General features: G+C 47.5%; 1 protein-coding gene across 2 annotated transcripts; it reads left to right on the plus strand.

The window, feature by feature from the left end:
• Positions 1-45: 45 nt before the first annotated feature.
• Positions 46-16,806, plus strand: Wsb2 (WD repeat and SOCS box containing 2). Of its 2 annotated transcripts, XM_055605778.1 has the most exons (9): positions 46-131; positions 5,489-5,657; positions 10,100-10,344; positions 10,499-10,630; positions 13,225-13,325; positions 14,507-14,679; positions 15,197-15,307; positions 15,407-15,514; positions 16,393-16,806. In XM_055605778.1, exons 1-9 carry the CDS (start codon positions 119-121, stop codon positions 16,553-16,555), a joined length of 1,215 nt encoding a protein of 404 aa, XP_055461753.1. In that variant the 5' UTR covers positions 46-118; the 3' UTR covers positions 16,556-16,806. The 2 variants fall into 2 exon arrangements, with proteins under 2 accessions (XP_055461753.1, XP_055461752.1); XM_055605777.1 differs by lacking the exon at positions 46-131 and having other exon boundaries at positions 5,455-5,657.
• Positions 16,807-17,158: the final 352 nt, after the last annotated feature.

Here is a 17,158-nt window from a genome sequence, read left to right on the forward strand (position 1 = left end):
TTCAGCGTCCACCGCGGCTCCGTAGTTGCAGCGGCCGCTGGGCGGCGCGGGCGCGGAATGAAGGCCCGCGGCCCTGGGGGCTGAGGCGCCCGCCGCCTGGCGCGGGCCGCGCGTCCTCATGGAGGCCGGAGGTGAGTGCGGCCGCGGCGGGGCGGGGACCGAGGCGGGAGCGCAGCTTTGTTTCACTTTCGCTGTCAGCGGCGGCCGCGGGGACCGGAGAGGGCGGCCGGCCGCATTCCGCGAGCCCACGGCGAGGGCGCCGGGCCCGGGTCGCCTGCGCCATGGCGGGGCTGCCGGCCTCAGCGTCCACCGCGGCTCCGTAGTTGCAGCGGCCGCTGGGTGGGTGCCTGGGAACCGGGTGGGGCCCGGGACGCTGCCCCGCGGTGACACGTAGGACCCGACACCCTGGTGGGTGAGGTCCAGTCCTGGTCCTGCCCTTGTCCACAGCTGTCACCACGAAAGCTGGAAGTGCGAGCAAGGGATGAACTTCCTGGCCGACTAGAAACCGCATTGATGCTAGCGATGGCTAGACCTGCAGCCCCTTCTTTCCCGGGGGCTTTTCCCTAAAGGGCCCTTGGCCCTGCATCCAGCCCACAGAATAGTGGCGTGGGTTGGAGGTCGCTACTGCCAGACTCCAGGATCCCCAAATACCCGAGCTTAAAAGCAGTTTCCGTTGGGAAATCCCGGGAGTTAGGGCCTAGGGCTCAGACTTGTTCCAGCGAAGTGGAAGCTTCACCTAGGTCTGGAGGAGTCGGATGCACCCGAGGGCTTCCAGTGCTGGATGGGTTGTTTGCAAGGCGGGTATTCCCTGGGGTGGTGTCCCCTTTGCATTTAGGAAATGACATTTCTTTGTTTGCAGGAGCCAAGCTTTCAGGGAAAGGTGTGGAGGCAGCTCTTCTCCCGGTTTCCATCTAGATGAAAGCCTTTCAGTATCTTCCCCATCGAATTCAGTTTAAATGGCCCCTACTGTTTTCTTTGGTGAATCTTTTTATAGCTTCCGATCTCATTTCCATTGATGCCTTATAGTTAAATCTCAAAGCATTCTGTGAGCAGACGGCTTTTTTTAACCGGAATCTGTTTCAGTGCAGTTTTTTTCCTAGTGATTGACAGCGGTGTTGTAGGGGTGTGGGCAGGGCTGGTGAGATCTGCCAAGCTACTGTTAAAAAGGCTGGACACCAGGCCAGAGTTTAACCCCGTTTTCAAACCGAATACTGTCTCTTGTAAAGTGTTTACAATAGAAAACAGTAGAACAGTGGTTAGAAGTAATTTATTCATTCAGCATATATTTATTGAGTATCTGCCATGTGCCAGGTGCCCTATAGGTCATTGCTGACCCACGGAAATATAATAGCAATATGCAATTTAAATGTAGTAGACACATTAAAAAAGGAGTTGAAATTAAAAAGCTATCTTTAAGAGTAACATGTGAAATATTTCAAGTTGATTCATTCAAGTGTGATCAAACAATTATAGGAATGTTTTGGAGGCTTAAGAATTTTTCTGTGTGGGTGTTTTAACTGTATGTTTGCATCACGCCGTGCATGCAGTGCCTGGCGGGGTCAGAAGAGGGCGTCAATCCTCTGGACCAAGTTACAGATAGCTGTGAGCCGCCATACTCTTTAACAGCTGAGACATCGCTACCACTAAGGTTTTACAGTCTGCTGTGTATTTTATTCTTTCTAAAAACTTCTTAGTTTTTTTTTTTTTTTGTATGAGTGTTTGGCCTGAGTGTATGTCTGTGTACCACTCATGTGCCTGGTGCCTGAGGAGGCTAGAAGGCGTCAGATCCCCTGGAACAGGAGTTACACGTAATTGTGAGCTACCGTTTGGGTGCCGGAAATCAAACGCAGGTCCTCTGCTTAACTGCCAAGCCATCTCTCCAGCTCCATGTATTATATTCTTAATAGACCTGCCACACAGTAAGGGGTCAGCGGCTGCTTGTGACTGGTGATAGGCAAGGTGGATTGAGGAAGACCACAAATGCATGCAAACCACAAATGCAACCCAGAAACCCCTAGTGTAAAGAAAACTAAATGGCTAAATCTGAAGGAGAGTAGTTAGTCACCTTGGAGAATCAGAAATGTCACCGAGAAGGTGACACAGAGCCCTGCTTATATGATGGAGCAGCCAATCAGAACTATCCAAGCTGATAGAAGAGCCTAGCAATGCAAAGATCCCAAGGCAGGTATAGGCTCATCAAGCTTGCTGCCAGCCAGATTCCTGGCTCCACCTCTGTTAAATTGAAGCTCCTTGTGAGGAAGAGGCTATTGCTAATTGTCTTTCCAGTCTGCCTGACTGTGTGTACAAATTCCTTGTTTAGTTGGAAAACCTGGAAGGGGGTAGGGTTAGAGAAATGCTGCTCAAAGTTTGCAGCATTTGATGATGACTACAGCTAAGAACAGTTATACACTTGAAAACTGCTGACAGATTTTTCAAGAGAGTCTGCACTGAAAAAAAATGCTAAGAATGCGAAGGAGTGCATATGTTTGCTCATTAGCTTGACTGAGCCCTCTACTCCCTGTATCTCAGTGGACCAGTGTGTCACATGGTATCTAGTAAGTATGCACTGCATATCAATGTAACAAAGCCCTGATCCAGCCTGATGCCAGTATAGTCTCAGGTGAAACTGGATCTTCCCAGGTCTGTTTTGTTTTCAACCTCTATACTAATTATGGCTTTGTTTTCCAGTAGCCAAGTTTAGTTTGGGACCAGACTTCAAGAGACAGCCACTAGTTTCTTCTTTTAGATTCTAGATTCCTGACCTGAAATAGCAAGAGATGAACACTGCCCCCCCCCCCCAATCCCTGAAATAGAGTATGAATTCTAGGCAAGCCTAGGGTTTAAGAAGAATTTCATATGCACAAGCATCTAAGTATTCCAGGGGCTCCGTTTCCTCTATATTTAAGGAGGTATCAGAATGTCTTCATTACCTGGTAGCCTGACTGTCGGCACTGAGAACAAGCATATAAGGTTTGCTGCTTGGGCAGACCTAGTGCTGGGGCTGGGTAGTGACCTCCGTAGTGATGAACTCACAAAGGAATTAGTGAGCTCTGTGAAGGTGCTGGATTAGAGGTCTGAAGGAGTTGTCCTTTGAATCAGCCACAATGAAGATGAGATGCATCCATGGGCAGGGATTCCTGTGTGGTGAACAGGGTGCAAAGTCCAGAGGTTGGAACTAAGCATAGTTAGATGGGAGAAGGCAGGGAGAGGAAAGGCAAAAGTCTGGGTGTGAAATGGAGGCAGCGCGTGGTAATGAGGGAGTTGGGGACAGGATAAAGGCCAGTGAAATGACAAGCTAGGAATAAAGGAGAATGGATGGTTGGGAGCTAGAGCAGAACCCAGAAAACAGCTAAAAGACTGCCTATTGGACCAGGCAGCAGGCAGGATCTGTAGAGATCCAAGTAGTAGCCGTTGAGATGGAAAGGAAGCTTTGCTGAGGCTTTTGGAGACAGACTTGATTGAACTTTAGAGAGAATTTGGCTTGGACAGTAAAAGAAATGGAAGCTGAGCCCTTTTATGTTCTGTGGAGTGCCATCTTATCAAAAGAGTGGGTGATGTATGTGTACGGGAGGAAGTGAGTCAGGTGCAAATAGTATCCGGATGGATGCAGTTTTCTCAGCCTCATCACTGTTGACACTGAGGCCAGAACCTGTTCATATCCAGAAAATAATGTCCATGCAGTCATGTGGTTGCATACACGAGAGCATTCCAGATACAAGCACACACAGTCTCTGGGAAGAGTGGTCTGAGTCTGTGTATACAGCAGTTTAGACCTGACGTATGAAAACCTGTATCTCCACACAGAACCTCAAGTAATAAATGCTCTCTATAAAACCAAGATATGATGCATTAAAAATCAATTTGAAGATTGAATTTTTAGCAACATACATATTTTATGAAACGATGTATCTATTGGTTCAGTGAGATGTCTCAGTGGGTTTTTTAAAAGCAGTTGGTACAAAAATCAGTTTAATCCCTCAAATCCATAGTGGAAGGAGAGAACTGGCTCCTGAAAATTGCCCTCTGACCTGCTGCTACACAAGCCCATGGCATTTATGTGTGTGCCACACATACACAATCTATGTATTTTCCTATTATATACATAGCATTACTTTCTATGTCACCAATATCATGCTAACCATGGATTCCATTAGCCTGTATGCACCAAGAAAAGATGCTGTTCCTCTGACTAGGAAAAACTCCCCAATGTAAGGTATATGTTGATTTCTTTGAGGTCCAAATGTAAGAAAACACATAAAAGCAGGTTTTGAAATATAGCTTATTTAAATTACTCTGGAGAGGGAGCTTGGTTGTTAAGAGCACTCACTACTCTTTTGGAGCACCCAGGTTCAATTCCCAGCACCCACATGGTTTAACCATGTGTAAGTTCCAGGGGACCCAACTCCCTTTTCTTGCCTTTGAGGACTCTGTATACATATGGAACCAACATATATGCAGGCAAAATACTCATACACATAAAATAACTTTTAAAAATCATGTTCTTTTCTATTTATTAACATCCACAAAAGCATCAAATTCCAGAATTACTAAAGTGAGATGTGCACAGAAGGTAGTTACAGTGGTTAAAAACCTCATTCTTCGGGCCTCTGACTTACAAGTCGGTCATGGTGTTTCTTCACTGGAATAGAGAACTCCAGAGGAACTGTGGTTGGGTTGAACAAGCACTGCCTACTCTTAGGAAATGGAAGGAGCTCTCGGAGAGGGAGGAACAGTCATCTCAGTGGTGTGGAAAATGCTTAAGTGCTGGTCTACAAGACCATAAAGTAGATTTTGGCTTCTGTTTTGATAGTAGGAGGTTGGGGTGCTGCCTGTCAGTAGACCTGGTTTCCACTCTTAGAAGCAGAAAATGAACAGGGTGTGAATGGGAAAGGGGCTTGGACCCTGCAGGGCAAGAGAACACATAGGAAGTGGCCTGATGGGGGGTTAATGCAGGGGCGGGTGGCAGACCTGGGCTGGGGCAGTTGGGAGCATTGGAATATATTTGTTGTGTGTCTTCAGCTTTGGCGGGATCCCTGGGGGCAATAGAATGAATTAGTAGTCACTTAGAGTAGGTTAAAGCAGGACTCGGGACATGGGAGGAGGAGGAGGTGGAGCAAGTAAGTCTGCCCTAAAAGGAGTGAAGGTTCTGGTAGTGGGAAGGAACCCTTGAATTGAAGGCATCGGTTCCTTTTGAGGGGATCTCAAGTGTACTCATTGGCTGGAGTCCAGACACAGTTGCCTCTCACTTTCTTCCTGCTTAGGCAGTCACAGGAAAAGGAGGCCTCATTCACCAGGTCCACCACACCGAGATTACTCTGAGTCACCCAGTGGGGAGGGCTGCCACTGAGTAACCACCGTGGAATGTAGCCTGTGGCTACTGTTACTGCCCTAGGTCATTTACACGACAACTCTCTTCCACAGAGTCTTGGGCAGGCAGCAGCTTCCCTAGTCTGGTGGTCAGGCTGAAATATGCTATCTCCTTCCCCAGAGGAACCACTGCTGCTGGCTGAACTCAAGCCTGGGCGCCCCCACCAGTTTGATTGGAAGTCAAGTTGTGAAACCTGGAGTGTGGCCTTCTCCCCAGATGGTTCCTGGTTCGCCTGGTCTCAAGGACACTGCGTGGTCAAGCTGGTCCCCTGGCCCTTAGAGGAGCAGTTGTAAGTCCCCTTTATACCGTGGGAATGAAGGAGGTACATGGCAGGGCATTGGGTACTTTCCCAAGTTGTTTCCTACTCTTCGGGTTCTTTTCCAAAGGAGGGCTGAACATTTGAGGACTTTGTTCATGAGGTCTCAAAGCCCCACATTCTGTACATAGGGAAGCCAGGTCTGCAGAATGTGTGTTGGCTTCATACTGAATTTTTGGACAACTTATTTGAGCTAGAAGTGACACCTCATACAGTTTGTCCATTTGAAGTATATAGCACTAACTGTGCTCTGTAATTGCAGTTCAAAATCACAGATGAGGCACGAGGACCATCAGGTGAAGAATACCCAGCACCAGGTGGTGAGACACTTCCCAAAGGAAAAACTAAAAAGTATTTGCACTCTGAGCTGTGCACCTGTCACCAAAATCAATTCTAGAGCATTGTCATTTACTCAGAAAGATACCTGTCTGCTTTATCCTTCTGTCTTTGTCCTGGCAACCATTGTGTCTTGTGCCCCCACTGTGGTTTGCCTGTTGTGGGCTTTTTACTGTGATCTTTCTGCGAATGGCTGTCTTTTTCTTTTTAAGATTTATTTATTATGCATACAGTGTTCTGCCTGCATGTACATCTGCACCCAAGAAGAGGGCATCAGATCTCATTATAGATGGTTGTAAGCCACCATATGGTTGCTAGACATTGAACTCAGGACTCTTAACCTCTGAGCCACCTCTCCAGCCCATGTGGCTGTCTTAACACAGCTCTGAGTAGTGCCTGGTATATCCAAGTGTGCACGCCACTGTTCACTCCTGCTCCGTGACACTGTACTAGTGTGAAACGCCAGACTCAGTTGACAGGCTTTTTAGTGGGTGTGGTGTATAGCTCTGCTCTAGTGTTTCTGGACACATCTATGTGGGCATGCATGTCCAGTGTTAGAATGAGAGTGGCCAGCTCTTTTCCAAAGTGGCAGAACAATCTGACATTCCCCAAGCAGTGTCTTTAGATTTGAAATTCTCTACATCCTTGAGACATTTGACACTTGTCCTCTCTTTTGTTCCAGCCTGGTACTCCTGGTGTGAGGTGGAGTCTGATTTGCATTTCCTTCCTGGCTACCAGTGTTGAGCCTTTTTCCTGTGCTAATGGACCTCTGACTTCTTCCTTCAGAGAAATACCTCCTCCTTCCCATTTCTGGCCATTTTCTAACAGGGTCTTTGTTTCCTTTTTGTTTGTTTGTTCCTTTGTTTTCTAACCTAGTTTATAGTTTCCGATGCCATGCAAAGATTTTGCTTGGGATGGCAGGTCCTGGGGCCTGAATGCTATGAGCTCCTGGTTGATGTGTCTTATCTGTCTGGGGGTAACTTCATGTCTGCATTTACTTACTCATTGACAGTCTTCACTTGGCACAGAGCAGAGGTAGAGAATCCTGAAGTACATCAGGCTTGTTCTGGAGGTTTTCAGCATTTCTCATCAGTAATAGGCTACATTTAAGCTTGGATATATTTCTTGGGAAACTGTTGCCTTGATAATGGTAATGCCACCAAGAGTTCCGGTTGTCTTAGGCAGCTTGATAATGGTAATGTCACCAAGAGTCCTGGTGGTCCTAGACAGGATGCACAATGCTAGGGAGGAAGGTGTTTGTTACACCGTCCCCTCTTCCTGGAACCCAGTTCCCAAGAATCCTCTGACTGTCCAAAGTAGGGGTCTCTGAGGTGACTGGTGGTGGGCTGCCTCCTGTGTGGTTACACCCTGAAAAATTATTTCCACTTAGTTTCTTCTGTAACAGGAAGGTAAGGTCAAGGTCATTCGCTGTTTGAATGTGTTACATTTTCTAAATATAACGAGAGAGCTTTGTGTCTAGATTTGAGTCTAGGGTCAGCTTATTGTCTGAAAAGTTGTTTTGTTTTGTTTTGTCATTTTCCTCTTTGTTATTTTCCTTTAGAGTACTTATTCTCGATTATATACATCATTGTAGGCAAATACACCCTTCCTGTGATAAATAAGAAAATTGGGAAGAGCTGTTTGAATGTTAGTCCTTCTGTGTCATTCAAACCGAGAAAAGTATTCATTAGTATGTTAAATGAGAAATTAATGGTGTGGGGGGATATCACAGATTTTGACGTATAATCATCTGGTGTAGTATAAGCAGATGGCTTCTTTTAAAAAGCAGCCAGGTGTGGCGGTGCACCTGTAATTCCAATTTCTTGTGAGGCTGAGGCAGAAAAGTAGCCTCAGCAACTCAGTGAGACACTAAAATGGGATGCAACTCAGCAGTAGAGGTCTCTTCCTGAGTGTGTGCAGTTCTGGGTTCCATCCCTACTGAAAACACTGCAAACAGCAAAACAAAACACACCACCATTGCTACAGTAATGGCTGCCAAGTGATATCACATGCAACAGCCACAAGCAGTATATGATATGACCCATGTGACTTTATTAGAAGCGAGTACACAGCCCTTTGTGGTGTTATGTTTACTGTGGCTAAAGTCTGGTTGGACTATGAGTTATTTTGTCCTGTGCTGGACCTTGGACCAGGCCTTTGTGCACTGCCACACAGCTGTGTACGCAGTCTAAGTAATTTTCATTATTATGTTTCCTAAGTTAATGTAATTGTTACATCATTCATATTCTTGTTAGGGGTGTCTGATCTTTGTCTGCTTATTATTCACTTATTGTTAAGACTAGCGACCCAACCTAGAACCTTGCCTGTGTGAAAAAGGTCCGCTGTAACTGAGCTACACCTCAGCCCAGAATGTTGATACATTTGGTTTTCAGAGACAGGGTCTCTGAGTGGCCCTGGCTGTCCTAGAAGTTGCTATGTAGCCCAGGCTGGCCTCAAACTCCCAGAGATGCCAAGTGCTGGGATTAGAGGTGTGGGCCACCACACTCGGCGTTACGCATTTTAAAAGAACCCTATTAGTCAGGCATGGTGAAGTGTGGCTATAGTCCAAGTACTCAGTAAGCAGAGGGAAGTAGTCTACCCAGTGAGTGCAGGACTGCATAACAGCCGCCCCCCAATACACACACCTACACACCTACACTTTCTATTAGGAAATGCTTTTGTCATTGATTACCCGGTGTCAACCAAGAGTCATGTACACTGATAAGAATCTTTCTTGTGGTGAAATGAGCTAATTGAAGACAAGTTAAAGTATATAAATGCGGGTTTGTTGGGAGCAGCTCTCCGTGGGTTCAGTGGTTCTAAAGAACAGGGCTGGAGAAGTGGCCATTCAGGGGGAGACAACAGAGACAGGGGAGAGAAGAAATGCAGAAAGAAGAGAGAGGGAGTTGAGGAGGGGGAAATGCAGAAAGAAGAGAGGGCCCAGCACTCAGGATCGAGAGGCAGGACGATCTTTGTGAGTTCAAGGCCAGCCTGATCTACAAATGAGTTCAAGACAGTCAAGGCTACTCAGAGAAGCCTTGCCTCGAAAAACAAAAAGCAAAAATAGAAGGGGGGGAGGTTAACTAAAATGTCTGTATATAGTGAAGAGCCTCTGTGGGAGGCCCAGCCCTTGGGCTGGAGAGTTCAGGGCAGAGGGCAGGGGTATGCCAGCCGTGCCCTGCAGCAGGTAGGGGCCGAGGAATGCTGGGAGAACCTGGAGGTCAGGTCTGCATTAATTCAAAATGCACCTTAAGCTGCTTCTCCAAGGCCTGAAGCCCAACATACACTACTTTCAAGAATAAAAATTTGAGAAACTTAAAAGTTACCTATGTGTGAAGTCAAAGAACAACTTGCAGATATCAGTTCTGTCCTTCCACTCTCTTGGTCCCAGGCATAGAACTTGGGCTATCAGCCTGACAGCATGTTCTTGTACCTGCTGAGCCATCTCATCTGCCCCAGATTTAAGAAACTTTAATTCAACTGAAGTCGGGTTCTGGTAGGACAGTGGTTCTCAACCTTCCTACTGCTGCAGCCTTTTAATACAGTTCCTTGGGATGTGCTATCAAGGCTGAAGGTGGAGGAGCCTCATCATCACTGGAGTGTAGTATGTGAGGACGGACATCACTAGGCACCACATGGGCTGTAGTGGCAAGAGAGGGCTCACTTCAGCCTCCTTGGGAGTGTCTGAGCTGGAGATGGGGGCTTGTTGGGCATGAGAGCAGCAGATTGACAGTATTTAGGTTCCAATTTTGTCTGTCCTGGTTCTAAACCTACACTGTGCAGTACATACTTTCTCATGGGGGAAAGTGTTTGCTTCTCGGTAGGACCAAAACCCAAGAGAACTTCCTGAGCAAGCATGTGGCTCCCGGGAGGCTGTGTGATCTACTTATCTCACAAGGCAGGTCACCCAATTTTAGAGCTGTTGCAAGCCCATGTCCCATGAACTCCAAAAGGAATTGAAGCCTTACCAGATTCACTGAATGCCAGAAGTAGCTACTAGGAATTGAGCGTCTTGGGCTGGCAAGGTGGTTGATGTGGTTACAATTGTGGATTCATTCAGAAATGTCTGCTTTGCCCAGCATCCCTAAAGGATTTGAAGCCAAAAGCCGAAGCAGCAAAAATGACTCAAAAGGACGGGGCAGCCTGAAGGAAAAGACACTGGACTGTGGCCAGATTGTGTGGGGGTTGGCCTTCAGCCCTTGGCCCTCTCCACCCAGCAAGAAACTCTGGGCACGTCACCATCCCCAAGTGCCAGATGTCTCTTGCCTGATCCTGGCCACAGGTCTCAACGATGGACAGATCAAGATTTGGGAGGTGCAGACAGGTAGGGCTTTCTAGCTAGTCCTTGTCCAGGGCATTGTACTTATGACATGTGGTCATGCCCCCCAGGCTCCACAACCACCAATTGGCTGAGATTGGGCAGCAACTGACAAGTCTGCCTTCACCTTGCACTGACCAAGGGCTTCTGCTTCCTACAGGGCTGCTGCTGCTAAATCTTTCTGGCCACCAGGATGTCGTGAGAGATCTGAGCTTCACACCCAGTGGCAGCCTGATTTTGGTTTCTGCATCCCGGGATAAGACTCTTCGAATTTGGGACCTGAATAAACATGGTAGGAGAGAGGGCTGAGCTACTCAGTCCTTTATTGCTTCCCTCATCTCACCAGTGCCATTTTAGATGGGGTTGCCTGCCTTCTCCATCTCACCCAACAAGCCTTTCTGAGATGTTCTTTTAGCCACCCTGTGCCTATAAAGTACTGAGCTAAAGGTGTTTTAATTCCAGAGTTCCCTGTACAGCTGTCCTGTAGGGGCAGATGCTAAGAACCCCCCCCCCAGAACACCAAGAACTGGGTGCTTGTGCCTCTTACATACACAGACCCATACATTACCCTACTTTAAGCTGTCTGCAGAGGACTCACAGTCCCTAATTGCTGTAAATGTTCTGAAAACAGTTGCCATGCTGTCTTGTTTAGGCAGCACTGATAAGACTATATAATCAATACAGACAGTCTTTCTTAAAATTTTAATTTACTGTTACTGTCCCAGGGTGTGTGTGGGCAACACATGCCACAGCCTACATGTAGAGGTCAGAGGACAGCTTGCAAGAGTGAGTTTCTTTTTGTCTTTTCTATCGGTGAGAAAATGATGGCAATAAACTCTTTTTCCTCCTTGACAAGGACACCTTTAGTTCTTTCAGGAAGCCCCCAAAAGGATTGCTTCCAGACCAGGGGCTCCTGGGCAGAGGAGCATTATCCTCTGGGGGATCCTGCAGTGTCTAGAGGTTAGAAATGCCTCTAAGCAGACTGAGCATGGGGTGCTGGTCCACAGAACAGTTACAGAAGAGTTTGGAGTGTCTTCATCCAAACTACTGGCTCAGAGACCCCCATGGTTTCTATCTGGAACAGGAACATGAAAACAAGCAGCCAAAATGGGCCCCGTAATAAGGGCCTCTAGCAGTCTGGGCCCACCTGAGTTAGGCTACCTACCAGCTCCAGACCCGCTGGAGGGGGTCTGGTTTATTTTTGAGACAGAGTCTCTCTATGTAGTCATAGCTGTCCTGGAACTCTGCATAGACCAAGCCAGCCTTCAATTCACAGATCCACCTGCCTCTGCCTTCCAAGGGCTGCAATTTAAAGGTGTGCACTACTGTGCCTAGCTCTGCTGTGTTCATGCTCTCTGTGTAGAACTTTCTCACCATGTGGCTTGGTCTAGGCTAGCTCTGGACTTCATTAGAGAATGTGTTTCCTTCTCCCAAGTGCTGAGATTAGAGGCTTGATGCACACTGGAGGGGAGATTCAGTAGTCCCTTGCTGACAGGGAGAGTGGATGGAACAAAGTGGGCTCTCGGGGTGGGGTAGGGGGATCTTTTTGTTTTGAAAGTTTATGTGAATGTAATGTTTTGTCTGAATGAATGTATGCACATCACTCATGTGCCTGGAACTCACAGAAGCCAGGAGGAGGTGTCAGACCCCTTGGAGTTGGAGTTAAGGATGGTTGTGAGCTACCATATGGATGATAGGACCCAAACCTGATCCTCTTCAAGGGTGGCAAGTGCTCTAAACATTGAGCAAGTTCTCCAGTCCCAAGTTGGGCTTTCCAAGGAGAAGAGAGAACAGGATATATTACCAGGTTCCAGCCATTGTCCTACTAACCTGACCTCCATAATACATCCAGTTATGGCAGCCAAGTTGCTGTAGAAAGAAACCACAGAGATGGGCATGGTGGCCCACGCCTATAATCTCAGCACTCAAGGAGGCAGAGGCAGATGGATCTCTGTGAGTTCCACGCCAGCCTACAAAGTGAGTCCAGGATAGCCAAGATTACACAGAGAAACCTTGTCTCAAAAAAACAAAAACAAAACAAAACAAAAAAAAAAAAAAAGAAACCACAGTTGGCCCTCATAAGCTAATCATTTATAACCACACGTACAAGTGAACCTTGTAAACTGTGTTTCTTGCTTAGCTCTTTATGTCCCCATTCTTACCTGCCCTCCCTTTTCTATGTCTTTCACACTTCCCTTACAATTGGTAACTCATGTCAGGAACCCAGGATATCTCCATCCATAATATGTTTGTACTAGTGAACATATTCCCAAACACACACACACATTGGGTGAGGTCATTTCACATAATTAGACTCTTATTCATCTTTTCCCTTGTATATTGCAGTTTTCACTAAGCAATACCCCACATGGGATGGACATGCTAGGTGTACTCCCTATTAACTCACTCATTCTCCTGTGGGCCAGCCTTGGGGTTTTAAGAAAGCCCAGGCCTAGAGATGGTGCACAAGCACCTGACTGTACACAGTGCAGTGGCACTCAGAACCAGGCCATCTGACCTTAGAGCTCCAGCCTCTAAGGACTGCACCCTGTGCCGGCTTCAGCAGGGTTCCATAGGGGAAGGAGGCCGTCACGCCTGGACAGATGTGAGCACTTAGAGTGCTGCATTCCTGAAAATTGTCTTCTGTGTTGCGCACCTTTGCCCTGCTCATCTGCAGATTAGAGGAAGCCGCAGGGAATGAGCTCCCTTGGCCTCTCAGCTGCTGCACTCAGACTCCAGGTGCTTGTTTTTCCCTTTGATTTCTAGGTTTTTAAAATATAGTCTTACCCTACACTAGAATGTGGGTCTTTGGGCCTGAGACCTAGATGGTTACACTAGGTCTCTTATGTTCTGAGGACTGATTCACCCTCTGCTCTTCTCTGGCAGGTAAGCAGATCCAGGTATTATCTGGCCACCTGCAGTGGGTTTATTGCTGCTCCATCTCCCCTGACTGCAGCATGCTGTGCTCTGCAGCTGGCGAGAAGTCGGTAAGCCTCCAGTGGTGAGTGTGCGCATCTGTTGCCTGAGTCTGTCTGCCAGTGTGCCCCAGCAGAAGCAGGCAGGCAGCCTGGCTCTGGCCCCTCCACAACTGTCTGGAGGCTGGAGCCTTGAATATGACCATGGAGAGGAGGATTTGGAAGTGGTTGCTTCATCTCTGGGGGAGGTTCCTTTTCCAGAATGGCAAAGTGCAGTATTTTCAGACACCCACCCCCTGGAGTCCAGGATTTTAAAAACTACAGCCCACACCCAGACCTCTGAATTTGAATCTCTCCAGTTTGATTCCACGTGAGTAGAATTTGAGTCCAAACCCTGATAAGAATAGTGCTGGTCTGTTGTGATTAGAGGTATTGGAGCCTGGGGGCAGTCTGGAGAGGTAGTTTCTGTTTGTGCAACTTCACTGACCTCGGATGTGACAATTTAAAGGGGGTCACTGTTTGGCAGAGCTCAGGAACTTGATCATGCAAGTGAGGTGTTGCCCTTTGTTTTCTTAGACAGGGTCTTACATAGCCCAGGCTGACCTCAAATTCATTATGTAGCTGAAGATGACCCTGAGCTCCTAATCCTCCTACCTGTACCACCAGGCCCATTTTATGCAGTGCTGGGATGGAACCCAGGGCTTTGTGAAATGTCAGGCAACCTCCCTGCTGAGCTACATCTCCCGCCTAAGTTTCACAAAGACAACAAGGAAACCCTATGTTGATGATTCTCAGCAAGGTTTAAAGTTATGAGTGGGGTCAGATGCAATTACGGGGCAAATTCCCAGGGTTCTTAAGCAAGGTGTCCAGCATCTGGGAAGGGTACTTGCTAGTTGGTCCACTGGGCCACAGGCTCATACCTGATCCTGTGCTTGGCTTCAAGTGGAACAAGCCACCACTGCAGAAGTCTCCTTAACACTGCCACACTATCTCAAGCAGGGATCAGAAAGCAGTGAGAAATTTTGTGTAGGCAGCCTTCTGTAGGCTAGCCTGGCCTGTGCTGTCTTTTAAAATGCATTGCACATTTTTAAGTGCTTATTTAAACCTGCATGATGAGTCCTGGGAGGGCTATAGAAAAGGAGAGAACCTTCCCTGGCTGAGCAGCAGGATCAGAGGATTTCTTTGCCTGTCACTGCTCTGGTGTCTATGCACCTTGCTCCTGCCCCTCAACAGATCCTTCTGTGCTGTTGCAGGTCTTTCTGTGGAGCATGCGCTCCTACACACTCATCCGGAAGCTAGAAGGCCACCAAAGCAGTGTTGTCTCCTGCGACTTCTCTCCTGACTCTGCCTTGCTCGTCACAGCTTCTTACGACACCAGCGTGATTATGTGGGACCCCTACACCGGCGAGAGGCTGAGATCACTTCAGTAAGGACCTTGTGGGTTATACACTTTACCTTGGAGTCTGGGGCAGGATGGGACATTGTGGATGGAAGAGCACAGTCGACTGAGTGCTTTTCAGTGTTGAGCTCTGTTCAAGTCATATGAAACCACAGTTTCCACTATCAGGTCCAGAGTAACTCTGAGCAGAGCTGTTACCTCCAGTCTAAATTCTCCTGTCCTCACAAGCTTGTTCTACTTTTTTTTTTTCCCCTTAGCTTCTGTTGTTTCTGAAGCAAATGATAGTAGTCCTATAATTACCACAGATCAGCCTAAAAAGACTTAAAAGAGTTTTCACCGAGGCATTAAAGTGAATGCTGACCTACTTTACATAAAGAAATTAGCACAAGGAAGTATTGGGAACCTTTCTGACACTTGGAGGGACCTTGTTTTCCATTTTGGAGATGCTATGGATTTGCACAGGCTAGGGCATTTGGTGTGCTGCCTTGCTGGTAAGGATTCTGGGGAGGGTAACCACTATTCCAGACCTGCTGTTTCTTTATAGTCACACCCCGCTTGAACCTGCCATGGATGACAGTGATGTCCACATGAGCTCTTTGAGGTCTGTGTGCTTCTCTCCTGAAGGCTTGTACCTTGCTACAGTGGCAGATGACAGGTAAGGAGGAAATTCATGCGGCTGCCTTGCAAGTAATGACAGGCATTTCCTTGCTGACCTCTAGCTCAGCTCTCATGTAAACTTCTCTGTCCCATCCAGGCTCCTCAGGATCTGGGCTCTGGAACTGAAGGCTCCAGTTGCCTTTGCACCTATGACCAATGGTCTTTGCTGCACATTCTTCCCACATGGTGGCATTATTGCCACAGGGTATGTATCTGCACTAAACAGATGGGCAGCAGTGTCTCTGGCGTATACTATGAAGAGTTTGAGGAAGGAAAGTGTCTAGAATAGTCTTGCCTAAGAAAATCTAAGGTACATAAAAATAAAATATTCCATCCTGCCATTGTGTCATTTATAGATGTTAGTAATTAATGTATATGCAATGACATCTTTATATGGTTTGTCACCCTGAATGGCCAATTCCACACAGAGGAATAAAAGGTGATGTGGAATTTATATGGGAAGCCACAGAACTGAGGCCACTTTACAGAGCACATCTCTAAAATTTTCAGTGTTTGTGAACTCAGGCCTTCTCCTGCTCAAGCAGTCTACTGTACCCAGTCCCTCCTTTTCCTTTTGAGCTAATATGTAGGAGTGCTGTGCTGACAGAGATGGCTCTTCAGAGGTTTTTTGTTGTTGTTTTGGTTTGAGACAGGGTTTCTGGGTAGCCTTGGCAGTCTTGGACTTTGTAGACTCAAGCTGGCCTTGAACTCATGGATCTTCCTGCCTCTGCCTCCCAAGTGCTGGGATTAAAGGTGTGCACCACCACGCCTGGCTCATCAAAGGTAGTTTTGGGTTTTGGACAGTTTCACTATATTGCCTGGGCCAGCCTCAAATTCCTGGGTTTGGGTGGTCATCCTGCTTTAATCTTACAAAGCAGCTGGGACCACAGGTGTGGGCCACATCCTGGGTTCTAATGCGCCTACCACATAGTGGTCACTACACAGCAGTTTACAGCCCTTCTCAGTCAAGGTGCACTTTGGCTTCTGGAGTCTCCCACTTGAGGTCAAACCAGAACCACCACTGTCTGCTATAATGGAAACGGCCCTTGAGGGCCTGCTAAGGCCTGGTTTCTGTTGTTTCAGGACAAGAGATGGCCATGTCCAGTTCTGGACGGCTCCCCGTGTCCTGTCCTCACTGAAGCACTTATGCAGGAAAGCTCTCCGAAGTTTCTTGACGACGTACCAAGTCTTAGCACTGCCAATCCCTAAGAAGATGAAAGAGTTCCTCACGTACAGGACTTTCTAGCAGTGCCAGCCACCCTGTCTCCTGCCGCAGAACCAAACGAAGGGCTGGCTAAGATGGAGCCAGTCAGATCACACTGGACCAGCTGTGGCCCTTTCTCCCCATGGCATGTGCAAGTAGGTCTGAGTGACCCCACGTGGTGCCAGCCTTACCTCGTCCTCGTCCATTGTGAGCAGCCTTTGTCAGTCCAGTTGTGTTGAAGCCAAGTGCAGTTGTGGATGTTGTCTGGGTAATAAAAGGAAGCAGGCTCCAGAGTCTCTCTGGTAGTGGCGAAGTCCGCACACCCTTAACTGGGGAGTGCCTGCCACGTAGCGTAGTACCTGTTGCCATTTCCGGACGGCAGCTGCATGGTTTGAAGTTCCCCTGCTCTGGTCGCAGGAACTTTTGATGTTGGTTTTTCACTCAGCTACAGGTGGACTGGGCTGTGCTCCTCACCAATACACTAGTACTGGCTTTTATTTTCCTTTAAACTTTGGTGTGCATGTGTAGGAAATGACAAACGAGTACATCAGATCATACGAGGAGGTGTTCCTCAACTGCATGACAGTCAGATGGCCATTTATCCGCATCATATTTATTTGTATTTTCTCAGCAGATATTAAGGTA

Source organism: Psammomys obesus, unplaced genomic scaffold, assembly GCF_907164565.1.
Source record: "Psammomys obesus unplaced genomic scaffold, mPsaObe1.curated_primary_1811, whole genome shotgun sequence".
Lineage (NCBI taxonomy): Eukaryota > Metazoa > Chordata > Mammalia > Rodentia > Muridae > Psammomys > Psammomys obesus.